Raw genomic sequence first — 26,837 nt, 5'->3', positions numbered from 1 at the left:
GAAACTGAAGCTACAACACTCTTTTTACTGTCAAAAAGTGTTAGGGAGGCTGTGTGTGTGCTTATTTTGAAGCAGTATAAGAGGATTCTCCTAAGTGAAACTTTACACCTGACCATTGTCTCAACATATTAAGTATTATCATGAAGACGCTATTAGATGAGCAATTATAATTAAGCTGTAAATGCACATCTAATAGTGTCTTCGTGGTAATGCTTAATATGTTGAGACAATGGTCAGGTGTAAAGTTTCACTTAGGAGAACCCTCTGGCCAATGATAGGAAAAAGAGCAATGGGTATAAACTGGAACACAAGAGGTTCCAAAGAAATACAAGGAAGAATTTCTTCACTGAGGGTGACAGAGCACTGGTGTAGGCTGCTCAGATGGGTTGTTGAATCTCCTTCTCTGGAGACATTGAAAACCCACCTGGACGAGTTCCTGTTTAACCTACTCTAGCTGGTCCTGCTCTGGCAGGGGGGTTCGACTAGATGATCTTTTGAGGTCCCTTGCAACCCTGAAGATTCTCTAATTGTAATTACTATAGTAGTTAGGTTTGCTGCATTAAGAGACAGCTATACTCATTATAAGACTTATAAGTGGTTTTCAATGTATGTAAGGATCAAGTATTATATCTTGCTGGAGCTCCGTATGTCTTCTGATCCAAGATTATAACTTTTTCACGTGACAGACATGTTCTGCTGTAATCCAGTCACTGTGTACATACTACTACTTAAGCATAATTGTCTCTCTGAAGCATTCACTTCATAGCTGCCAAAAGTACAAGAAAAGTAGGTGATTTACAGTCTTCTTGATTGTAAGTTCTCCTACTTCTGTTTCTGTTATTATTCAGCTAAAAGTGAATGTGATATACTGTATTTGAAAATACATTTTTTTCACCTCAGAATGCATTTAGCCTGTCAGTGTATTACAATTTTTTATCCATAGCATGCCTTTCTTTGGTTACACATTAGGGAAAACACTAACAAACATAGTGGCTTTACATACTAGGTATTCTATGTACTCCCAACGTATTTCAGTTTGTCTTGTTGCTTTGTTTAGTTATTTACTATTTCTTTATTCTCTCACAGGAATTCTGTCAAGCACTTCAGCAGCCTGATGCTAAAGTTTTTAAAAATTACTTAAAGGTAATTTTTTCTCTTGAAATAGCTTTTTTTTTTCCACTTGAACTTTTTCATACAATTCAGTTGTGATAGTGACCTGAACTAAAATTGAAATATTTAGTATTTTTTTAGCTGTAGCAAAAGCAGTGATTTGCAATGAAGGAGCAAACCACTTCTACCTGTAGAATTGTCACTTAGCACCTTGCCATATCAAGAGCCTGATAATCTTGGGGCATATGCTTAGTAGTTGAAATAGAAAAAAAAAAAAAAAAGATGCTGTAATTGTAGAGTGTGTCAGAAGACTTCATTTTTGAGGGTGAGTGTAATGGAATAGCACAAGTCAACACCTTCAACCAGCATTAACCAATATGTTAAACAAGAAAATGAGCTCTGTCGAAGTAACTGTTATACCTCAACCCTTCCATGTCTTGTATTTCCTTTGACTTAAAATGTATCTTTTCAATGCATTTTTATCAGGTATTCTTCCAGAGAGCGAAGCCCTAAGGAAAGTACTGGAATCTCCTGTACCTGTTTCCATAACCCGGAACTCCTGCTGTTAATTTATAAAAATGCTAACTCTTGTGCCATTCGAACTGGTTTTAAGAAATGTTGCTTTGTGCTCCTGTCAGTACATATTTTAGCCTTTCACAAAAAAGAGAAATGCAAATCCCCGACCCGTCTCTCAAACATGAAGGTATGTGACAACATAGAAAAGTAACTGTATACCTACACAAACTTTTATGATGTATAGGATGATTTAAGCTTATGTTGTAACACACACAGCAATTAAATGACACTTATTTTTGAAATTAAATGTAAAAATCCCTCAGACCATAACAATGGTTATTAAAATGTGTACATTTTTGATACTGAGTAAAATGTTTTCATAAGACATAATTCATTTGTTCATGTATGGTGACATGAAAATAAAACAATCAAAGTCATTCTTGTAGATAGTAATTTCATTGAAGTTGTCTTAATGATAAAATATATATATACCTCCTATAAAACAGATTGGTTTAATAAATGATTTCATTTAAAAGTAGTATCTGGTTCTATCTTTTTTATAAAATGAAATAAAAATTTAACCATTAAAATCTTAAGTCTCTTGGAATCGTTTTGGTTGAATCTGTAGAAACTGCAGCATTCTTTAACCTTCAGTCTGTTATATTTGATAGAACCTGACAATTTTTCTGACGCTTGGATAATAAATTGTATTGCAATTCTGCATGTAGAAGATGCTGACAGAAAGAATTGCATTCACTGCGGTATTTCAGTAAGGTCAATGATCTGTATTATACAGAGATTTTGAGTAGAGCATTGCAACTTCTGTCCCAAAATTGGTTGGTCCACTTGTTTATTTGTTGTTTTGTTGGGGTTTTTTTTTCTGCGATGTTAGCAGTTCTTGTAGCTATCCTATAAGGCGGAGAGGGAAGCTAGGAGTTTAACACTTTCAAGGTGAGCATTTTTCTAGACTGTGTGCTGCTAGGTTCTTCATCCAATTTAAATAGAAAATAAATGAAGAGGTGGATCAGAAACAGCAGCAAGGAGTGGAATATGGTTGTGTTTTGAGGATACTTGGTGTCATTCCCTCCCTTTTCACTGAGAGAAGGAAGTGGAGGCTGCTTACCTTTACTGCTCTTCGGTACAATAATAGCATTTCTGCAAGATTTTTGCTCCTCATTTTTGTATATTTTATCAGAAGTTTCTTGTTACTTGATTTGATTTGAAGTGCTCATGGTGCTTTTTATACTCCTTAGTCTCACAGTCCCATTTCCCTTCCTTGGCTGCCAATCCAATGCTGGAGGTCCTAATATCTGTTCCATTTCTCCCTCCATCTTTAACTTGGTGCTGTGCACACGCTGCTGTGTTCTGCACCCCTCAACTGCCCCTCCCCAGGCTGAGGGGGAGCACCTACACCCCTGGCCTGAGGGGTTTGCTGAGTGTTTGCTGTCAGTCTTGGTTTCCTTCTCCTGCAGTTATGACGGTTTTACCTCAAGGAGGAAAGAGCTTTCACTAGGCAGATTCTGACATGAACAAGAACCTGCAGTGCTCTTCTGTCTTGAGCAAAGTTTTTGTTTTGAAATAGTGTTATTTGAATGGAGTCACTCTTAGTTTTCATACATGATTGAACTTTTGCCTTCTGAAGGTAGTACTGCCACCTTTAGTACTGTGTAAAAGCAGGAAAAAAGCGTACACTTACTAATTCTGTTAGTGTAATTGTCTATGCCATCTGTCTCACAGAGCTTGATTTAGCTGTTATCAAGTTCCACTCTCATCAGAAAAGTCCTTAAATTGAGCATGGCCAGAAGAAACTGGTCTCCTTCCTCATCCCCACTACCCTCCTGTAGCTTCCTCTGTGCCAAATGTAGTGTTCGTCTGAGACCCTAATGAGCTCTTTAGTGCCAGAAACACATCCCTCAGAGCGTGTTGCCCACTGTGGTAGTGTCTGGTGAGAAGTGATGTGAAGCAGAGTGTGCAGAGCTTAGGAGCAAGCTGTGCGTGGCAGCCATTGGCCTGGCTCTAGGACCAACTTGGGCCTTGCCGTTCCAGCCATAGCTGAGAGAGTATCCTGTGGGACCAACCATGATGTAGTCTGGATCTTTGGAGATACTGATTTGGTTCAGCCTGCAGAATTTGGAAAAGATCCTTTCCTGTGCTCTGAGCCTGTATAGTGTACTGTCAGGGGTTATGCAAGGTGTGAGCTGTAAAACAGGATCTGTAGGTTGGTTTCTGTACTTTTAGATAAACATATAAACTGGCTGGTAGCCATTTTTTTCTATATTCTACTATATTCTGGCTATTAGCAAGTTTTGCTGCAGTTTCCTTCAGCAGCGCAGACTGCAGGTCTGCAGCTGTTGTAGCTGGGTGATGTGGTGGGCATGCAGTGCTTACTATCTCTGCAAAGAATAAAGGTTTAGGAAAGCAACTGATTAATTTCTACATGTTGTTTTTCAAAGCCAGACTGGAAAAAAAAAGTGCACTTCACCTCCAAAGAGAAATCTGGCGATGCAACGTGTATTCAGAGTGTGAACAAGACGGTCCAGGCAGTGTTTAGAGGCTTTGACCATATTATGAAAACTACTTGTGGGGCACAAGAGGAGGGGAAAAAATAGAGAACACTGCCCTGGGAGACTAGGTTGACATTCACATGTTTTCTTTCTTCAGACAATCAATCATCTGATTTAAAGGGTACACCACATGCAACCAGCTGCAGCTTTACTGTGTGACTTACTATTGCTGTCAACCTACACTGAGTGAGATGCCCCTCTCTGGGCTAAAGTTACATAACCCATCATCAGGGTGGTAACTCCTTTTGTGTGCAACATTATTTCCTCCTGCAAAGTCTGTTTTAGGTAGAAAACATAGCTTTAATTAATCTTTAATTAAAGATACAAGTAACCTTTGCAGAGACATACTGTCTTTTCTTTACAAGCTCGTGTAATTACTAAAGGCAGATAAGCTGACGGGCCTGCAAGCACTGCTCTGAGTGTGAAGTAGAAGGAATAAAGTTCATACAGGCCAGGGTCAGGGACAGGTTTTTTTCTCAGGGAATGGTTTGTCAATGCAGGTAAGACACTTAAGCGGGTAGGTGGTGTTCAGAGAGCCACTCTGCCCTCTTCCACTCTCTTGTCAGCACTGGCACTTGCCTGATTCTGTAACAAGACAATTAATGGTAGGAACCTAATCTTGCAAAGTAACTTTCCAAATTTGTGAAAAACTTTGAAGCTATTAAAAATAAATCTAGAGCTATTTAGAAAGCTGCTCACCCTTTGGGGGAGACACAGTTTTCCAGCAGGAACTCGCTCCATGAAGTGAGACTTGTGTTGCTGTGGTTTCAAGGAAAGTGGCTGTGATGTGGGGATAAAGGTGGAGGAGGGTAGAAACCTCTTTCAGCAGCAGTTGCAGCATAACTTTCAGTTGCAGCATAACTCTGGCCTTGTAATTACTGCATTTCAGTTGTGCCATTTCAGTAGGTTCAGCCACCAGGAAACAAAAGACAGTGAAGGAAAACAGCAACAGGTTTCAACTTAAGTACACTGAAACTGCTGTGAAGAACCAGAACAAGTGAAAGGACAGGACTGAGGGGTAGGGAAGAGAACAAATGACAGAAGTTGTATGGGGCAGCCATAAACAGGAAGAGGAGGGAGGTATGTCCCTGAGAAATGTGGTGGTGCCAAAAGCTGGTACATGAGGAGAAAAAATTTAACATGCTGGAAAGTGTGTTTCTGCCAAGGACAAGACTGATACAGTTCCTGGTGACAGAAGAAGTGGGAAGTCAGAGGTGGAGCAGTTTTTCAGTGAGAAATGTTTTCCTGCTCTTCCAGGGGTTTTTCTGTCCCACTCTGATCGCTCACATTCATTCTGACAGATGGGTAGTGGCTGCTTGTATCCATCTGTGGCTTGGCTTGGGGTGTTGCCTTGGGTGATTGCCATTTGTTGTGAAGTGAGTCCCTGCAGGCTCTGTGAGTGATGCAAGTTATACAGGCACCCAGCAGGATAATCCCCTGGCATTATCACAATCTGTGATTGTGGCTCTAACATGAAGGCTTTTCCCCTCTCTCATTCTGTTTCTCTGTTCTTCCTTCATGTGTTAGTTGTTCATTATATATATCCCAGGCATTTTGGAAAAGTGGGAGATACCAGGCTCCAGAAGAAGAGGGTTTTTTTAATCTAATAATGGGGAGGGGGTTATTACTGATAAGACGAGCTACTATTCCACTGACCTCTCCTAGATGCCTTCATAACTATGGGACAGAAGCGAAGAGTTATTTATAGACGACTTTTGGACTAAAGTTTGTTTGGGAGCATTCATCTCTACATGTTGTAAAGAGCTTTGGAATGAATTCTCTGGTGGCAAGCTAGAAACAAGGCAAAGCTAGTAAAAGCTGTCTCACGTCACAGAATTGCTTCCCTTTCCTTTCTGCAGAACTACACAAGAAGAAAAGATGGCTTAAATAACATGGAACTGTGAAAGGCAGTTCCAGCTGAAATTGGCTGCTGAATAGGTTTGCTGCTTCTGGTTCAGCTGTGATGCCTCCTAAATATTTAAACTAAATATTGAATGCAATTTGATTACAAGAGTAAATGGCTGAAAAGCTATGGTTTTCTTTAGAAGATTCATTTAGAAGATTTACAAGATTCAATGTTTCACTTGCTTAGGAGTTTCTAGAGGTACTGTTCTCACCTGACTTACTGGTAAAGTTCTCGGTTGTCCTTTTGGTAAGGTTGGTAAGATGCAATTTCTCACTCAAAATTTTTAGATGTCCAGTAATGAAGTCAGGTGGTTTTTCTTAGGAGATATCTGCTGTGTTTAATTTCTAGTCTCCCCCATTCTTGTGTCACTTTTGTGAGGTTGCCCACAGGGTCCCAAGAAAAATATTTGGTAGAAGATAATGTATTTTGCCTGGTTTATTGCCCTCAGTTCTGCTTGACTATGCTCAGTCCCATTTTTTTTGGTGGGGGGAGGTATGGTTGGAGTTCTGGCATTCATAGCTACATGTGGGAGAAGACTGCATGTAACACACCAGCTTTAGCTGCAATTCCTACAGATGTATTGTTAGGATGAAGGGATGTAACAGTATAGAGCTACAGACTGCGGAATTTGTGAACATGAATGAGAATCAAAATACAAGAGAGGTGAGAAATAGCAATTTTAGTAATACACTGAAAAGAAGTGGAAGAAAGCAAAGCAGAAATTTCTAGAGTGAAATGGTAATGACATTTTCCTTTTTAGAGTCTGTTTCTCCTATTCTTACATTCAACAAACTGTCTTGATGTGATTCATACTGTGAAACATTTAAAGATTAGAGAAGATCCTCCTTTCATAAGCATCTCCAATTACATTACAAATATACCCTAAAAAATGGGCAATTTGAATCATACAAACTGTATGAATCATCTTTATTAATTCAAGACTTGGGGAAAAAACATGGACTGGTAATTGCAGGGAGAGTGGTTGGTAGCCAGAGCTGGAGGCAGGGTGACATTGGATGTGAGATATACTCTAGGTCTGAGGCAACCAAAGTCCTGGGGAAGCTGGTCTGAAGCCAGTGCTCACCCTACTTTGAGTGGCCGTGATTGAGCGAGAGACCTCCTCAAGTCCTGTCTGGCCAGAATGAGACTATGACTGAAAAGGGCTGGTTCCAAAAGCCATCAACATATTGAGCCAACAGCTCAGGTTTATTCAGAAATGGAAGCAAGTGCACATTCAAGATACAAAGAAAAGTTCACTGCCATTTCCCTGATTTTTTTGAGAGGGCTTTTGCTAAAATCTACTTGAATGATCTGATTAATTATGGCTGAAGAAGATAAAGCTGACTCACAGGTATCCACATGGTGGTGGTGGAAAGGCTTGCAAATCTGGGTACAGAGGAGCAGAAATATAAGCTATTTCACTGTGAGAGTGAGGGAGCAGTGGAACAGGCTGCCCAGGGAGGTTGTGGAATCTCCTTCCTTGGAGGTCTTCAAGACCTGCCTGGACATATTCCTGTGCGATCTGATCTAGGTGGACCTGCTTCTGTAGGCGTTGGACTAGATCTCTAAAGGTCTCTTCCAATCCCTACCATTCTATGATTCTATCAACTTCTGAGGGGTACTGTAGCATTTTGAAAGATGCAGAGACAAGAACACCCATGTGATGGGGAACTATTCCTTCTGTAATTGCAGAAGCATTATGAAATAAAGCTCAAATGCTAACATATGTGGGAAGCAAATTAGGCATTTGTATTAACGGGATAAAAAGTTTTAGTTTATCAGTTTAGCTATGCAGAAATCTGGAATGAGAATAGTGACCTTTTACAAGCGAACCAGGGGAAGTTTGGACTTGTTAAGACAGCAACAATAACAAAGCTTGTTAAGCAAAAGGTTCCTATCTTTTATGTGTCAGTTCCTCAAGAGAACAGGCTTCTAAGATTTGGAAGGATGGTAAAAAAATGGATCAAAAAATGGATAGTCGTGGTGAAAAGAATTCTTTTGACTCTTTGCTCATTATAATTATGTCTACATTACATTATGCATAAATTATTACATTTTTCTTTATAGAAGCTATACAGAGCATTTATTGGAACAGCGACTTACTGGACAGACCAAAACACAAACACTATAAGGCGTGAGAGAAATCAGCGAAGAGCTTTGCCACAGGACCTTCAGGTACATGCAGGATCAAGGAGAGCGTGCATGTATGACAGATACCGAGGCTGTGTGAGCTATAAAAAGGATGAAACTGAGAAATCAGACACTCCGGGGAAACCGTAAAAGGGGTCAGGTCGGTAGGTGCTGCCGGGGCGCGGGGAGGCTGGCAGCCCTACCTCGGGACACACCATGCCAGCGCTGAAGCGCCTACGCAACAGATCACCGCAGCCATGCTCCCCGGAACCAGGCTGAGCGCGTCCTCAACACCGCGCTGGCTAAAATACCCCGAGCGACTCATTTTAACGAACATCCTCCTTTCCCTTTTCGGTGTGTCCCAGCCGTTTCCCTGTTTGCCTGTCCCGTTACCTCGGGAGCGGCCGCCGCGCCCTCACACACCCGCAGCTCGGGGCGGCGACGGCCAGGAGGGGCTGCGGGCGGGCGGGCGGCGCGAGGCGGTGCTTCCGTCGCTTGGCCTCGCCTCCCCGGCGCCGCGGCAGGAAGCCGGAAGCGGCCGGGCGCTGGGCTGGCAGGGCGAGAGCGGATCGGTGCGTGGGGCCGGCGCCGTGGGCTGGGCTGGGCCGGGCAGTTCAGCGGGGAAGTCGCGTCCAGCTGAGCTGAGGTGGGCGGCGGGCAGGGAGCCGTCTTCCCGGCGAGGGCAGCGGGGCTCGCTACGCGCCGCCGCCGGGGCGAGGTGGTTTCGGTTTCCCGGGCGGCGGCGGGGCCTTCCCGGGAGCTGCCGAGCAGGGTCGCGGGCGGCTGGGCAGAGGCGGAGCGGCCCCGGCCGGGGGAGCGAGGCGGCGGCCGGCCCGCGGCCTCGGCGGGTGCCCGCGGCCCGTCCCTTGCCCCGCTCTCCATGACTTTTATTCCCGTGAATGTCGGCGGGTCGCAGCTGATGCCACGCCTCAGAACTACTTTTGTAGCTGGAAGAGAGGCAAATACCCCTCGCTAAGTGAAACATCAGTTTGCAGTGGTTTGTATAAAGCTTTCCTCAGGTAGTAGCGTCTCCTTCGTGGCTGTATAAGTTGTTAAACTTCCGTCTTAGGAGAGATGTTCTGATGTGAAGATGAGCTCCGGTGCTGTGCCCTCCGTACCTCACGTCTCTGAGCGTGAGGTGGGCTGTGTTGTTCAGACGAGCTTCTGGCCCTCCATAGCTTTCCAGGAGCTGCTGTCCCTGACTCGCCGAGTCCCTTTCCCTCATTACTGACTGGAAACGCCGAAAACAATGGGGATGAGCAGCATTTAGAACGAGGCTTGCCTTTTGTGGGCCTTTGGGAGCATATGTGGGGTTCAAGCAGCAGCTTGTGTGACCCAGGGCAGGATATTTTGATAATTCAGGTATTATTTGTTGGACCTGAATCTCCTGGAAGGTGGTTAAGTAAAGCAAACAGGACTAGAAGCAGGAACTTCATGAGGATAAACTTCATCTTTAGGTATTTAGAGACATACAGGAGAGTATAAAACCTTCATATTTACCAGTCTGTAGAATGCCAACATAACATTCATTTGAAACTTCAGCACTTTGCCTGTCAGCTTTAGTGACTGTCTATAGCCTGTGGACAGAAAGAGCCTTCATTCAGCTTCATCATCTGTTCCTACTTGGCTGGTGAGCTTGTACCGTTATCAGGGGAAGTACTTGCTTTGTGTGCTTATCCCACGTGCCGGAGGTAACAGCAGACTTCTTTGTATTAATTAGAGGTAGTCAGTACTCCTGTTTCAGAACATTGGGAGTTTAAAAGAAAAAGATGACGTTAGCAATGCAGTTCCCCCTGCTGACAAAGAAGTTGTAGCACCACCAGAGACAGAATAATATTAAAAAAAAATCCGAAGAGCAGCCTCTGAACCTTGGAAATGCTCATGAGTCATGGGGGACCATAAATCAAATCAAACTGCTGGTAGGAGAAGTACCTTTAGATATACATGAAAAACTTCTGGTTCATCTAACATCAGACAACGTCTATAAGTGAGATGTGAAGAAACAGAAAGTTTAGCAGTAAATCTAGTGACAGGGCCAACTGCAGCCAGAGATTTTTTTTTTTTTTTAATGTGAAACTCTTTATTAATTGATTTAGGAAGCAAATGGAAGACGTGAGAAGAAAACTTGACATGCTTAGTGTCAAAGATCAGTTCTGAATCAGTCTAACAAAGGAAAGGTATTAAAGGAGCTCTAATACATTATAAAAGTTATTAAATTATTGTAATATGAAGATTAAAGCTGAGTGAGACTTTATGCCTTAAAAGTGAAGACTCTGTCAAAAGAATGTAGACTTTGTTATTATTATAAAAATACTATTTTGACAGGAAAGCTGTAATAGTGCAACACTGACTTTGGTTTGGTGCTGGGTATGAACCCGGGGATTAATATTGGTATAATTATACATGTAGTTTTAGGAGTGAAAAAAAACAGACCTTGAGAACCCAGAAGCGATTTGCTGGTTTTGGGGTTTCTTTAAAGCCATTGAATTACATTCAAGCCCATCTGTCGCTGTTTTGTTTTCACCCATCAACCTTCATGCAAATTTAATTAGAGAGTAAGAAGGTAAAGGAAGAGACCTGATCTCATACATACGCTACCTCATCTTTATCCCTTTGGGCAACGTAATAATTCAGTCTCCAATAGGCTAAAATTTTTAGCATCTGAATAGACATTGGTGAAGAAATTCGTGTATTTACTTGATATTTCTGCACACTTTCTTTGTGCTTAGAAAGGGTTCATTATGTTTCTGTGTCTTGGTATGAGTCTAACAAATGCTACTTTGAAATAAATGATGAAATCCATGTTTACTGGTAATGTGCCAGCTGGCTTGTTAGAAGCAAAGTTTTAATTTGGAGATACTACAAAAGTTTTACAGTGGGCTATACATTTCCTTGCAGGCCTCTTCCTCACCTTCTATGTTTGCATCATAACCAGCTCTTTGACATCTACGGTAATTGCCAGCTGGGAAAAATGATCTTCTACCATTGCAAATTGTCTTGTCAGAGTTAACTGAGAATTGTACAGGTTTGGGGAGCAGCGTTGTGTCTTTTTGATTCAGATTTGAGATAAAACCTTTCTTATATAGGCATTGAGAACTTAATCTAGATTTGAAAGACGGTGTCGCTGCAAGGCTTGGTTTAGTTCAGAGGAACATCAGGTCTTTGCACTGTGTTGTTGCACTCTCTGTGCTTTGTGGTGTTGCCCGGATGTTTTGGGACAGCTTTGTAAGAAACTGCATGTCTGACATGAGCCAATAGCTAAATGAAAGTATGAAACCTGCAGTTGCTACGCGTAGAGAAATGTTTTCAAAGGCAGGAGAACATCTGTGTGTCTGTGCCATGGCACAGGTGCGACCAGGAAGGGAGCAAAGGCGAGGGCTTCAGCTGGCTGTGGAGGAGGCTGGGCAAAGGGGGTTGCTGGGGCTGCTGCTGCCTGCACTCTCTTGGGCTTCTGCTGCGGGCCACGTGTGCACTAGGGAGCTCTCAAAAAATGTCAACCACCTTGTTGGAATCAACAGGTGCAGGAAATACTATCATATGCCTTCTTCCAGAAGTTACAGGAAAGTCTTTTTTGTTTCTTTTGAGCTGTTTCTTGTTGGTTAATGGGGGCAGATGCAGGTTCCCCTGCCAGGATGTGAGGACAGGCTGCTGCTCCTGGACCCTCCCCATGTCCAGTGGCTACTTTGCTCTTAGGATTCTTTTGATTCAGGAAGCTATGTCTTTCATCTTAGAGTCTTTCTTATAGTTAATGGCAAAATCAGTGTTTTAATTAAACCAAAAAGGTATGGGTATTCACCTGCAGTTCCCGCTGTTTTGGCAAGGGGAAATCTGTCAGTTCTAATGGGTTTTTTTAATCTTTTTCATTGAATCAATTTTTTTTTTCTTTTCCTTTTAAATCTATGAGGCCCTGAGCATCTGACAGTTTTACATCTCAGGAAGGGTGGGAGGGCCAGGCTTTCTAGAAATGATGTGACATACCAAATGTGGAATTTTAGAAGTGAGAGAAAAGTCCCTTAATTTCTTCCGGTAGTAATTGGTGGTTCTAGCAAGTTCCTGAAAGCACTCATGCTTAATTGTGATTTTTATCTAGCTCATGTAAAAATAGCTTTCTGTAAGTAGTTAGTCCAGTTCCTTTACAGTTGTACTGAAGTGCAACTTGCAGAGCCAAAGTGATCTCAAAGAGTTATATGCACCATCATCTCTAATATCTGTTCTTTGGCATGTATGTATCAAATAATAGAATTTGATTATCGGTCATGTTTCTTTTCAGAAGACCTTGTGCAGATGTTTTTTTACTTTTTCCTATGCTTTTTGTTACTGTTTAATCTATCACCTGTGTTCTGCAGAAAAAGGATTATAAATCTTTCACTTTTCCAGTTGATTTTACTCTCCAAATTTTGTATTAAAAAAAAGACCTCAAATGCAGAGAGGTGTTGTATCTGTGGCATTAGTTTTGATTGTTGAGCTTGGTTTTGTTTCTTTGTTTCATCTCTTATTCCTCTACTTGGTTGGTCTTAATTATTTCTATGTCTTTGGAGTTGTGGCTGATTTTGTTAGTGTGGGGTTTTTTTCCCTTCTAATTAAAATAAGTCCCTTTTATATATTTTACTGAATAATAATTCAATATATTTAACCTTTTGTTTTTAAGGTGGAAAAGAAAACTCTCTAGTTAACAGAGCAAAGATGCAGAGCACTTCAAATTATCTCTGGCTATTGTCTGACATTCTAGGACAAGGAGCTACTGCAAATGTTTTCAGGGGACGACATAAGGTTTGTGAGGAATTAATAATCTGAGTAACATGTAAACTTGAAATGTCTTCATACTCGAGTAGCATCATGAAATTAATGAAAAGCTGTTCTAGATTTAGTCTTAAAGCAAATATATCTTTGTAACTTTTCATACTTTGTTTTTAATTTTTAGTAAACATCTGTTGAATTAGAGTTCTCTATACAGTTGTTTCTGATGAATTTTGTTCTAATGATATATCACTTGTCCATGTAAAATATTAACTGTTGTTGATTCTTTATTCCTCTCTTCTTTGGTTTTATGGAAAAAAAATACTCCTTGGTTAAGAATTTAAATAGGAGTAGAAGTCTTACCAGTTTTTATTACACGATATGTTATTTTTGTCTTTGTTAAATTAACTTTTTGTAGTTTTCCTCTGTTTCTTAAGGTCTGGTTTTTATCATTTTTATGATTTTGTACCATAAATGGAATATTCTTAACATATTTGATGAAGTTGCTTCTAGCTTTTATCTGTAGTTCAGTGCTTCATACATGTCTGAGATGCCATCTTGGTGACATTTTGTGAGTAATCAGTACAAAATAGTACATCTATGGGCTGTTTTGCCATGAAAACGATACATTGATGTGTATGTTGTAACCTCAGTGAGGGGCTAAAATGACCTTGATTTTGTAGGTCATTCTGTTCCTCTATATTTCATGGTGTGTCTCATAAGATGAAGATAGTTGTGAAAGTAATGTGCCGTTATATTAATGACAGCTTGTGTGAAATCAATATGAAGTTATATACAAGCTACAGTCTTTTCTGTATTCCCCATTTAACTGTGAAGCAACAGTAAGCAATAATTTAGCAGTTCATGTGATTTTCTGGGTAAGTGATTTTCAACACAGAATTATTCCCCTGTAAAGCTTATCATTTTATGATTGCACCTCATCACCCTCACTAGTCTGAGCTCACAACCTGCAGCTCAGTGTCAACGGGAGGAAACTTTTACCTGGGCACCTGTAGTGCATTTAAGTGTGCTGTACAACACGCCTAGTATACGCACAGGAAGATTCTTCCTTTCATAGAAAGAATCTGTGGCACAGGAGACTGCTAACATAAACTTATGCCTGGAGTGGGCACAGGAAAGTATTTTGCCCTGAAAGGAACAGGAATTGCACTCTCAGCTGGTGATGTGTGTACCTGAGCATGTTGGGGTGCCTAAGCATGTCCCACTTGAGAACTTAAGTCTCTGATTAAGCTCATGGCTGTGCTCCTGTCACTTATTACATTAAGGTTGAGGTGCTTCAGGATTATTGTGTGAGTGGTATGTAGTGCTCCACGCTACCTTCGTTGAAAAAAGAAAATACTGCTTTTCCAGTATAGGCAGAACAATAAAGAAAAAGACTACAATGTTCAGTTCCCAAAAGTTGTCTCTTGAATAAGCCAAGATTCTCAGTTGTAGTATGTGCATGTATCTCACTGATTTGTGCAAATGACTCACCTCTTCCTGCAGAATTATTTTTCAGCTAAATTTATGTCTCATTATTAAATGTCTAGCCTTTCTTACGTTAGCCATTTCACAAAAATCCACTTGGATTTTGTAAGCTAACATTGGGTTTTCATTCTGCTAGTCTGCTTCTAGTCTATATTAAACTAAACCAATACATACTTTTGTAGATTCTTGGTTTCCACTTTAACACAATGTATTGTTGTGAACTATTTCTTATCTCAGTATGCTCAACAGATGATCTCAAAATGCTTGGATAATGGGTATGTGTACTTCTACAATCTTATGTTTCCATTTGATTACTAAATTTGTTTGTTTTGCACAGAAAACTGGGGATTTATATGCTGTCAAAGTATTTAACAGTATAAGTTTCCTTCGTCCCGTGGATGTTCAGATGCGAGAGTTTGAAGTATTGAAGAAATTAAACCATAAGAACATTGTCAAATTGTTTGCCATTGAAGAAGAGGTAATGAATTGTTGTAGTTGTGATTTGACGTGCATGATAGTAACCACAGTAACTGTCTTTTTACTTTATCCTTAATTGTAGAGGATAAAGCTACATTTTTAAAGAATAGTAACATATATGATAATAGAAATACTCTGATCCGACCAGCACTGTTTTTTGTTTCTTTATTGTTGAAAGAATATGTTTGCTTTCAGTGTTTAGGCATAGGTTATGATTCTTCAAAGCCATCTCAAGAAGCTACTGTCCAAAGTTTTATCTGGAATTAGGATTTTTAAGATACCTATATGTATGAATATTTAATACATCCTGACAGTTAGATGTGTTTCAGTAACCCTGACCATTTTATGCTTTTGCTTTGCAACCAACTGAAATAATGACACGGGACACGTAGAACTGTATATTAGTATGAATTGCAGTTGTAGTGCTGAAGCTGAGACTTATCAGTTTAAATGATACAAATGCTGAGATTGATAAAGAGGAAAGAAGGACAATTGATGCTCTCTGCTCTTCTATGCTGTAGTTTCTCATTTGTCCACCTATCAATACTGCTGTCAACTCTCAAAATGCCTAGAACTTGAGACTTTCTTTTTTCCCCCTCTCCAAGTTAGAATACGTGGAACAATATAAAAAATTGCCTGCAGTTCTTTTGAAGGTCATCAAAATGGGATTTATGATTTAACTACAGCTTTTCTTTTTTTCAATGTAAGGTTCTGTGGTTATATGTAATTTCTGACATTGTTTTCACAATAGTCACAGACTTATCTTTTTATTTTTTGTTTCCAGACAACGAGCAGACACAAAGTACTGGTTATGGAATTTTGTCCATGTGGGAGTTTATATACAGTTTTAGAGGAGCCATCTAATGCCTTCGGTCTACCAGAGTCCGAGTTCTTAATTGTTTTGAGAGATGTGGGTATGTAGATTTTGCTCTTTAGCCTAATTTGTTGATTGACTGAACTCATACTTGTTTTGTTTATCTTGAAACAGCCAGAGGTTTAGATGTCAACTAATTGAATAAATGAATATGGTCACATGGGATCATATCTTTTATGTATGTCTATATTGGTATAGATAGCCGCATTAAGAAGACATTTCTGTTTAAAGCACCTCTATAATTATTTTACATTGATTTGCTTCAAGATTCTTTGTCAGACATTAGACCGATTCCTAGTGATAATTAACCTCAGAAGAGTAAATTAGAAAAATAGTGAGGCTTACCTGTGTATTCCTTCTATAAACTTTTCCTCCATTGCCGGATGGCAAAGATGTTGCTGAGAGCAAGAAATACTGTGATTCAGCCGTCTGAAAGAAAAAAAGGCAAAAATGTTGAAAGTATTTTCTGGTCCTGGTCTTTTTGTTAATTGAATGTCCCTCCTCATTCCCATTTCCCAATGAGAAAGTAAACCTAACGTGTCTTCCCAACCTCGGTTACAAGTCCATGATTGTTCAGTCTGTCTCAAGTTACATATGTATATTCTGTGTTACTTTGTTTTTTGGTGAAGTGGCTGGGATGAATCATCTCCGGGAGAATGGAATAGTGCACCGTGACATCAAACCAGGCAATATAATGCGTGTCATAGGGGAAGATGGTCAGTCTGTTTACAAGCTTACAGACTTTGGTGCAGCAAGAGAACTCGAAGACGATGAACAGTTCGTTTCTCTCTATGGCACGGAAGAGTACTTAGTAAGCTCATACAATTTCACTTTCTGTTTGAAGCCTGCAGTCCTTTGTGATGAGAGTTGAATAGGTGAAGGTCGGGCTGCTGAGGATTGGCGTTATACAAATGTTTATATGACTTTCCGCCTTTTCCACTTTGGATCATGCTAGTTCTTCTGCTGATCTGAGCACAGTAGCCTTTAAATAATTTCGAGGTCCAACTTCTAATGTTGCCTTGTGTGAAAGGAGGGACAACAGTATTTTAGTTATGAATGTCTTTGCCTTTATCTCTGTAGATATTTTTTAGTTTGTATTTGAGCTATTTGGATGATGTTAGCTGTAGTTAAGATTTACTTGACATCTTAGTTAATGAAAGAGAAGCATCAATACATGCACCTTAGGCATAGTTTTCTTCCTGCCATGTTCTCTCACATATGGTACTGTAACAGATTCCCTCCTCTGCTATGGATCTTTTTCCAATTTGGTTTCTGTTGTTTCAAAATTATCTGGAGGAATACTGGCTTCCTTAGTGGTGTTTTATTCTAGTAGTTAATCTTAGCTTAATTTTAAACTATTTTTTGCAAGCCTTTAATAAAAATGGCTTTTTAAATGTTCCTTCAAAGGAACACTTTTGTGAAATTCTGTCAGAATAACTTAACCAAGTTCTGTGATACAAGCTAGCTTTGCTTGTTGATTAAAGAGCTGAAAGTTTAGAATGGCAAATTATCTTGCCGTGTGAATGGCAGGTTGGGATTTTGTTCTTTACGTTGTTGTTCACAAAACAATTCTAACTTCTGGATTTTCCTGGGGTTTTTTCTCTTTAGCATCCTGATATGTATGAGCGAGCAGTTTTGAGGAAAGAGCATCAGAAAAAGTATGGAGCAAGAGTTGATCTGTGGAGCATAGGAGTGACCTTTTACCATGCTGCAACAGGGAGTTTGCCTTTTCGACCTTTTGAAGGACCTCGTAGAAACAAGGAAGTGATGTAGGTAATTTAGAAGGACAACTTTATCTAGTTTGTAAATAAGTCACTCCTTGAAATGGTTTTTAGCAAGAAATCCTACACACATACAGTAAACATTAAAATAGTGAAAATATTTAAGGAAAAACATTCTTTAACTTTGTTGTGGTTTAACCCCAGTAGGCAGCTGAGCACCACACAGCTCTTTGCTCACTCCCCTGCAGTGGATGAGAAGAAAATTGGAAGGGTAAAAGTGTGAAAGCTCGTGGGTTGCAATAAAGACAGCTTAGCAAGAAAAAAAATCTCAAAAACCCAGCAAAACCCACCACCCTTAAACCCGAAGGAAAGCAAAACCAAGAAAAACAAGTGATGCAAAAAAACTTCCAATTGCTCAGCACTCATTCAGCTGATGCCTGGTCACTCTCTGGCCAACTGCCACCCTGGCAAAATTCCCCCCCCAGCTCTTACTGCTAAGCATGTTGCCCTGTGGAATGAAATATCCCTTGGCGTCAGCAGTCCTGACTGTGTCCCCTCCCAGCTTCGTGTGCGCTGCTGCCCTGCTCACCAGTGAGGCAGGGTGAGAATTAGAAAAGGCCTTGACTCTATGTAAGCATTGCTTAGCAATAACTAAAACATCCCTGTGTTATGAACACAGCATCATAAGAGCTACTACCAAGAAAATTAACTCTGTCCCAGTCAAAACTGGTACAAATGTTCTGCTTCAACGAGGATTTTATTGTGTGGGACTTCAAGTGTGTTGCTGTGTGGTGTATATAACTTGGATATACAGGTGAAACTATGGTATTCTGAAATGGGGTTTTGGTGCTGGAGGTTTTTTTTGTCCTTTAAATAGTTGTCTTCCCAGGCAGCCTTGGAATGCACATGATACTCAAGAGACTGACATTTCTTGAGTAGCATGGTTGTGAACTGTGGCTGAAGATAGCAGATGTAGCTCCTGAGTGGGAAACAGATGTTTTATCTATGACTTGCTGGTTGGAGTTGATTCCTCTTTCATCTTAGTGTAGTTCTGTTCTGTTGTTGTTCCGTGTGTTGTGTTTAAAAAAAAAAAAAAGAATGGGAGGTGGTACTTGGGAACTTTTAATAGGCCAAAACCACCTTTGTTCTTTGCCTCATGGCAAAACCGACTCCAATTTTCCTAGTTTAAGGAACCACCCATCCTGTGATTATCCCACAGGCATTCTTGCTGTATCTGCTTGAGAGATATGCAAGGAAGATGTTTTGTACATACATCCTCTTTCAAAAAGCGAAAGCAAAACTGAAGTTTCTGTTTCAAAAAGCCTGCTGCCCCTTCTCCCTTTTATGAGAAATTTGAGACACGCTGGCCAATTCAGTACAAAGTTAGACAGTGCCAGCTTGTCTCCACACTGCTCCATGTTTCCAAGTTAAAGTAGTTTCTCAAAGCCCACTAACTGCCGTTTGTTCCATCTGTATCCTCAAGTGACTTTGTGGTGACTGAATGTCATCCCTTGCCCTGGAACGTGCTAGATGTTAGAGAACGTGCTAGACATTAGTCATGTAAATGCCTATATTGAATTGCCTTGGAAATCTGACTTTGATTAATTAACACTTGCGGAAAAATTGTCACTTTCCTTCAGTGATACCTGATAAAGTTGCTTTTCCAACATAGCACCAAGTGTTTCCTTTTCTTTGTGTAATGGCTTAGCACCACTTTCTGACAGCTTATAAGCAAAGCTTCCTAATTACTGTACCAGCTAGAAATTTAGACCAACCTGTCATTGAGATTCATAGTATTGATACTCCTTATGTCTGTATAAGAGGTAGTAACTGAAGTCTTATTATTTTTTTAATGGATCACAGGTATAAAATAATCACTGGAAAGCCTTCTGGTGCTATTTCTGGAATACAGAAAGCAGAAAATGGACCAATTGAGTGGAGCTGGGAGATGCCTGTTTCTTGTAGCCTGTCAAAGTAAGTCTGAACTTCTCACAGAGCGTTTCAATGCTGTTTGATTGGTCTTTTCCATTTATTCTCTCAGGTTTGACTCTTTGCAATTCGACTGTCGCAGTTGTTTTCTTTGAACTTTTCAATAGACCAATATAGTCTACTGTGAAGTTATCAAGTGTTTTTTCTCCCCAGCTGTCCAAATGGTTTTTGACTGCTAATTTACAAATGAGCACCCGAGAATCTGAAGTTTTATGAGTACAGCAAAGATTAGTGCTATATATGTGTGATATAAACACCTTTGAATTGACAGCCCCTCTTTTTCTAGACTTCAGACATTATAAAGAGTAAACACTAGGAAGGGAATGATAAGAAAAGACAATTCAGAGACTCACATTTTTGCCAGGAAAAGAAAAAATCACATCAGCACATTTTAACATGTTGTCATGGTATTTTTCAAATGCTTTTATCATCTTATTTTTCCCTCGTATGTCATAACAGTAAGAGCCATAGTCTCAATATGATCTTAAAAACCCCTCCCATAACCCACTCATTTATCTTCCTGAGACTGCTTCAGTACTTCGAAGTTACTATTCTTTCACGCTAAAATGAGAAAGAAATTGTTCTGTGAACAGGCTTTAGAAATAAACTTTTCTGAAAGCCAAAAATGTAGATCCATAAGGGGCATAGAGTAAAGGTCTAGTTTGTATCAATTCATCAGCTTATGATGTGCAGAACTTGCAATTTATGTATGTTTTTCATGGTAATGCTCAGTTTTTTCCTCTGCTTATTCCTTATAATTAAAGTGCTTGAATAATAAAGGAAGCAGATTGTTTTTCATTAAAGAACTGTTCACAGTAATATTTTCAAATAGCATTTAAGTAGTTTGCTGTTAGAAGTTTAGTACTAAAGTGAGGTTCAGCACAGCATTCACTGACCTGTAGTGGGGCTTGTTGTGCTTGTAAGCCACTGGAACTTGCTTCAAAACGTTACCAGTTTTACTGCTGAATTCAGATTTGACGTGTACATCATGTTAAAACTTTGAAGAAGTGGTTCATGGTAACACAGGATTAGGAGCCATAAAGTTCCATGCAATTCAGTTTCTCAAAGTAGAAACACAAGAGATTTTAGCTGGGCTTTCTCCTGTGTCTATTCATAGAAATGTCTGTTCATAGAAATGGCTATAAGGCAATGTTTGCACATTTTTCTGTGCAGCAGTTAGTTGAGGTGCATGTGTGGAGTACTTATTTAGCCGCGTCTCAATCAGGATGAGTTCTGCTAGTGTTGTCAATTTAAATAACGAGTCTTCGCTGACCCCGCTGGTTTTAATTGAAAGCCAGTGTGCAAGCACAAGCAGCTCAGCCAGCAAACCATAAGTGGCAGTAGCTTCCTTCAAAGTGATAAACTGGGGTAGGTGTGTGGGGTGAGCTGAGTAAAAAAGACTATTGCCTAGCAGTGGTAGAAGCTGACCTCAGCTCTGCAAGGCAGGCTCATAAAATTGCCTGCTGTTTTTCTAGTGCCTGTGAAACTTGTCAGTTACCGATAACTCATTTGATAGTTGAGCCTAAAAAAGAAAGAGAGAAAGTATGTGGTTGGGCTAGATGATCTCTAGAGGTCCCTTCCAAGCCCTACCATTCTGTGATATGTGTATTAATGAACAACAATGGACATCACCATTTGGGTGTTCAGTCAAGAGAAAAAAAAAAAGCACTGGCATATTCTTGAAGGGATCACAGATTTGCATTCTTGAGACAAGTTAAATGAAGTATTGCAATTGGTTACAAGGTGAAAAGATCCAAGTAGTCTTATCTCTTCCCGGTGTCTCCTAGGGGTCTGCAAGTGCTGCTCACGCCTGTCCTTGCGAATATTCTTGAAGCAGACCAGGAGAAATGTTGGGGATTTGACCAGTTCTTTGCAGAGACGAGCGACATACTGCACCGAATAATAATCCACATCTTTTCGCTACAGCAAATGACCTTGCACAAAGTTTATATTCACAGCTACAATACGTAAGTTCAAATCACCAGTGGTACAAATTCAGTAGCCTTTCCTTGGCCATTCATCCGAGGAATCGAAAGCCTGTAATTCTTCTGTGTAGTCAACAGTGCATAGAAGCATGTTGACTAAAAATAAAAATAAGATCATTGAAGGTCAAGTCACCTGATCTTCGACTTTGTCTTAGTCAGTGACAGAACACAGGCTTAATCCCTAACATGTTGCAACATGTCTGTGTTCTTAGTAGATACCAACACATGTGATGACACATGTGTATATGTAACTTATTTATGAAGCATTTTTTCAGAGACTGTTCAACTCACTTTTCTTATTCTCAAGAGCAGAAAATGTACACATTATCTTTATTTGACTTTTATCTCTTACAGGGATTCTGAAGTCGTAATTGGTACAATTTAGTTATATGAAGTTCACTTTATGGTCATTAAGGGCTGTTGTTAAAAGCTGTAAAGTTGATTTTGCAGTTTGATACAAAATTAAATGCCTTTTCTCTGCCTCATTACAGATAATACAGAGCATGTGTTGTTCTCTGCTATGCAAACAGATACAGTTTTTCCACCAACTGTATAAATACGATTCTGGCCTTTTACAATTTTTCTTTTCTACTCAGTCATTTGTATTTTGAGAGAGCCCAAATACTGTTGTTGCAGAGAAGTCTTGCATGTAGCTCAAACTGCTATTAGTACTTTAAAAAATATTTACCTTTATGATTATTTATATACAAGCCATAGTATTAAGAAGTGATAATATAGTAGTGCCACACAGGAGACAAAGTGGTCCTTCCTGTCAGTGTGCTTAAGGCTTTTATTTTTTCTGGGAGGTTTTGTTTGTTGTTGGTTGTGGACTTTTGCAGAGAGGGGGAGATTTGTTACAAATTCTACTGCCTCATGTCCGTTGATTGCTGGAAATAAAATAGTGAAGTATTCACTGCTGTTTTAAGAGATAATCTGTCTGTCAGTTTACAGTCTGAATTTAGGATGTGTGCTTTTTGACATGTAAAACTCCAGACTTTTCTCCTGGAGAGACTGTTAATCTCCTTGGAAGAGACAGGCATGCCTGAGAAGGCTATGCCTGAGAACTATACTTCCTTCCTCTCATCTGGTGTTGCCTTGTTTTTACTGACCTTCAGGCTTCAGGCCAAAACAAATTTGTTTACACAGACATGCTTTGATGGAAAATCAGAGTTAGAAAGGGAAGTTTGATATTTGGCAGGAGGTAGAATTTATTTTTGCAACAGAGCAACCTGGCGCCTTAGGCAGCGTGCAGCTTTTGTTAAGCTTGTAAGTCAAAACCTTTATGTGCAAACCCAGTTCTTAATCAGAAATAACAGATGTTTTTCTTTAAATAATACAAAATCTGGTTAAATGAACTACTGTAATGAGTCTAACTACTACTGAATATATTGTTTGCATTATAGAGCTGCTATATTTCATGAGTTGGTCTACAAACAGACAAAAATACCATCTCAGAATCAAGAACTAATATATGAAGGTCGACGTTTAATACTGGAGCCTGGCAGACTGGCACAGCACTTCCCCAGAACCACTGAGGAGAATCCTATCTTTGTAGTAAGCAGGGAGGCTGTGAACATCATCGGATTAATCTATGAAGAAGGTATAGGAAAGTCATTTCCTCTTTCTTATAGGTATCTTCTGTCAATCATTTGGGTTATTTAATTATCTGTTATGTCTTAGAAGTAGTGTTTGAAAATCTTCTTAGTCGATATCTGAAGTTCTAAGTATGCAGTCCAATTTTTTTTCCAAAAGCCTGAGTATCCAGCACATTTTTATAGAAACAGTAGCTGCTTGTAATGTTCCTAGGGCTGAGAACCTGAGCATTTATGTGTTAAGATGTAGTAGTGCATATGGAATTAGGATATTTTTTTGAAGCGTAACATTTTTAACAAACAGAAAGGAACATTATGGAATATAATTCAAGCTGGTTCTTTTGTTCAGTTTCTCACTAAGTGGAAATGGAATTTTTACTTTTTTTGGGTTTTTTTTTCAATTTGTCATGAATGTGATTAACCTTTCAGTTAACAGAGGAGGTCTTACAACTTACCTTTGCTTAGAAGATAAGGTAATGCTATAACAGGAAAGAAAAAATCAAGTTTCTACATTTGCATTTATTGAAAGGTTTAAAGAGGGTCCTGTGCCAGAGATCTTTCTTGTAAGAGATGAGCGGGAGGACATGCCTCCAGCTGAGAGGTCCCTGTTGCTTTTGTCACTATGTTGCACTAACACAGCAGCTGGCACTCACGCAGAGGTGCTGCAAAGTGTGAGTAGGTGAGCTGTGATCAACAGAGGCTTTATATTTTGTCAGAGCTTTCTGAAGGAGTCAATGAGCACGAGAACAAAGGAGATTGAGCTGATAGAGGCTACTCTAGATTTTGAAAAGCTATTTGGTGACATCCTGTCCTTAAGAGTCTCAATGAAGCTTAGTAACCGTGAGACAGATAAGAGGGAGTGATCTCCTGTGATGGCAAAGGAAGGTGCTGAAGAACAGAAATAAATGGTTGGCTTTCTCAATGGAGAGAGATTACCAGTGGAGACCTGCATGAAATCTGTGCTGTGCAGCATGTTCAAAAGAGAGTCTGGAAAAGGAAGTGAAGGTCAGTTTGCTGAAGATACTAAATGATGTAAAGCATTTAAGACAAAGGCTGGTTTGAAGGTGTGCATGAGAAGCACGTGATATTAAAAAGTTTAGCAGTAACAGATGAGATAAAAATCCATGTAGATGCACACAAAACAGCGTACAGGGTGGGGGAGGGGAAACAGTCTGAACTTTTGAAGTCTCTTATGGAAAGTAAGAAAATCCAACCGTTTCTCTGTTTCAGTTTTGCTTCCCAAAGTACACCAACGTTATGATTTGGACGGGGATGCCAGTATGGCCAAAGTGAGTAATTATGATTTTAATTTCTACACCTGTCTCGGATAATGATACTGAAATAAAAACTACTTGATTTTCAGATGAATAATGTTACTGAAGCTATTTTTAATATGCTAGTGAGGATTTTGATTCACAGAAATGTATGTTAGCAAGGTCTCCAAAAGTATATTTTAAGCTATACTTTGTATACAAAATACATCTGTGTATTTTTTTTTAAAGGAGAACAAACCCCCAAAACAGCCTTCTAAAGTTCAGCTGCTTTGTTACTGCTTAGTTCAGGGATAGGGGAAAAGGAACCTGCTGCTTTGGAGTCTTGAGGTTAGCTAGAAGATTCATAACATCTCCTGTGATGGTGCAAAACTTAACGTAAGAAAAATAACACTCATCACTCAGTAGAGAGGAGACTCTAGGACTCTGCAGAAGCATGGAATTTCTGCTGCCTCTGTGGCAAATTATCAGAATCTGTTTCATGATTTTGGCCATTTCTCTAAATGCTTACATTGCTGTGCTTTGTCTTTGGACAACCATTTATACTGTGCCTTTAAAATACAGGCTGCTCAGGAGCCTGTATAGTGTGGTAGTCCTGAAAGCATGTGTTTCTTGGAGTTCCTGGAAATACTGAAAATCAATCAACTGAAAGTCATCAGTTGATAGTAATTTTATTAATACTGTAAATTACAATTTCCAAAACTTTACTCACAAGTCTCAGTAATGTGGCAAACTGGTAAGTGAAATTAGGTGACTGAAGAGAGGCTTTAGCTGTAGAATTTTAAAATATGTAAGTTTTTATGTTTTCCTTTGGATGTGTGTATTTAATTCTTAAACTATTAAAGAAACATACTTGTGACTTTCCAGAAATTAAAGCAAACTTTGAGAGTAAGTGGTGTCATTTTTGTTTATAAAAGACTTGCTTACAGATATTTCAGCATAACTAGAAAACCTCACTCCCGTGTTTAGCTCTGCCTCCATAACAAGCATTTGGTGATGTCCCGACTAAAGTTTGGGCCAAGTTACATGTTTTAAACTACTGTCTTCATGTTGCTCTTTCTTTTATTAATCTGTGTTACTTTGTTGTGATTGACTCAAAACAATTGTTAAGAGAATGCCAGATTAGTACTGATGTTGTGTGTTGTTTTTCCCACCAGGCAGTAACAGGTATCGTATGTTATGCCTGTAGAGTTGCCAGTTCTTTGCTACTTTACCAGGAGCTGATGCGAAAAGGAATACGATGGCTGATGTAAGCGATTGATTAGATTTCATTGTGCCTTTCTTTTTTAAAATTGAGGTGTGCCTTGATTATCAATACATGATTCTGTGATCTCCTGGTATCTTGGGAGGTTGTTTTTGCTCTCTTAGTATGAAGAGACTCCGATTTTTTTCCTTTGTGTCGTTTTTTATGACAATAAGGTTTAGGTATTTGCAATTAGAGTTTCTTCTGTGGATAATTTAAGTCTAACCTGTGGTAGCGTGTAGTTATAATTGAGCACCTTGCACAAGATAGTTTTATGTGAGGATTATACTAATGTATCTCTAACTGAAAGCAATTCTTACTAGCAGTGATTACTGTAGGTGCATTATTGTATTACTGATTGCTGATAAGATGGCATTGAATGCTTGTGTTATAGACCAATGCTTCCCTTTTTTAGTGAAATAATCAAGGATGATTACAATGAAATGGTTCATAAAAAGACAGAGGTTATCATCAGGCTGGATTTCTGCAGCAGAAACATTGAGAAAGCTGAGAAAATGTGAGTAGAAGCAGTACACTGAGTACATTGATTTTTTTCATTGTCATCTTGAATGATGGTGGTATTTTAAGCTGCATTTATTTACAGGGGTTTTGAGTTTGAATAAGCGTGGATTTGATGGTGGCAGTGACTTAAGCAGATTTAGTAATATGCTTTACTCAAATTAGATTGTTCCTTTTGCTGTTTAACCTACTGGGAACAAGTAGTTACTATTGAGTAGGAATTGTATGTGTTCTTTTTCTCCTTTCTTCTCTGACTTTAGCTCATTTGCTGTTGTTGACTCGAAGCTATAGTAACACCTGGGCAAAGAATCAAGTAGCTTTCCTTTCTTTAGTGCTTTTGTCACTGAGTTTGCTTGTGTGTGTTTATTAAGGATTACTTTAAATACTGCCCCTCTCACAGCTTTAAGACTCTATGTAGCAATTTCTACATGGAAGAAGTTTTAAAGTCGAAATATAACACAGAGAAGCTGGAAAAAACCCCACAAAAAATAAACCAACCAAAAAACTCCTAAACTGAAAGCTGCATTAGGATATCACTCAATCACAGTGCATGCACATAGGGATGCCAAAAGTAAACTATACAGCAAATTTGACTTCTGTCGCTTTTTAAAATACCTGACTATTATTTTTGTCTGTTAATTCCAATGGCAGAGATCTGTGTCACAGAATCTTGTTGTTGCCCATATGGACCTATTTAGACCTCTATAGCAGAAAG

General features: G+C 39.5%; 2 protein-coding genes across 6 annotated transcripts in view; both read left to right on the top strand.

The window, feature by feature from the left end:
* The window catches only part of XPOT (exportin for tRNA), a 29,069-nt gene extending 27,384 nt beyond the window's left edge, over positions 1-1,685 (top strand). For both annotated transcript variants that reach the window (XM_062016765.1, XM_062016772.1), the window contains 2 exons: positions 1,087-1,143; positions 1,597-1,685. In XM_062016765.1, coding sequence (XP_061872749.1) covers positions 1,087-1,143; positions 1,597-1,623 — 84 coding nt within the window. In that variant the 3' untranslated portion in view covers positions 1,624-1,685. The remainder of the gene's footprint in view (positions 1-1,086; positions 1,144-1,596) is intronic.
* A 6,504-nt stretch (positions 1,686-8,189) lies between these two features.
* The window catches only part of TBK1 (TANK binding kinase 1), a 31,377-nt gene continuing 12,729 nt past the window's right edge, over positions 8,190-26,837 (top strand). For 2 of the 4 annotated variants that reach the window (XM_062016786.1, XM_062016808.1), the window contains exons 1-12: positions 8,789-8,872; positions 12,875-12,996; positions 14,789-14,929; positions 15,713-15,842; positions 16,432-16,613; positions 17,411-17,571; positions 19,387-19,497; positions 21,300-21,479; positions 22,901-23,097; positions 24,320-24,378; positions 25,518-25,609; positions 26,019-26,120. In XM_062016786.1, the coding sequence (XP_061872770.1) occupies positions 12,910-12,996; positions 14,789-14,929; positions 15,713-15,842; positions 16,432-16,613; positions 17,411-17,571; positions 19,387-19,497; positions 21,300-21,479; positions 22,901-23,097; positions 24,320-24,378; positions 25,518-25,609; positions 26,019-26,120 (1,442 nt within the window). In that variant the 5' untranslated portion in view covers positions 8,789-8,872; positions 12,875-12,909. Of the gene's footprint in view, positions 8,272-8,707; positions 8,873-12,874; positions 12,997-14,788; positions 14,930-15,712; positions 15,843-16,431; positions 16,614-17,410; positions 17,572-19,386; positions 19,498-21,299; positions 21,480-22,900; positions 23,098-24,319; positions 24,379-25,517; positions 25,610-26,018; positions 26,121-26,837 lie in introns of those variants that run through there. The other 2 variants (XM_062016795.1, XM_062016804.1) reach the window with 2 other exon arrangements.

Source organism: Colius striatus, chromosome 1, assembly GCF_028858725.1.
Source record: "Colius striatus isolate bColStr4 chromosome 1, bColStr4.1.hap1, whole genome shotgun sequence".
Taxonomy (NCBI): Eukaryota; Metazoa; Chordata; class Aves; order Coliiformes; family Coliidae; genus Colius; species Colius striatus.
The sequence above is the reverse complement of the archived record's forward strand: the minus strand, read 5'-3'. Positions and strand labels throughout refer to the sequence as shown.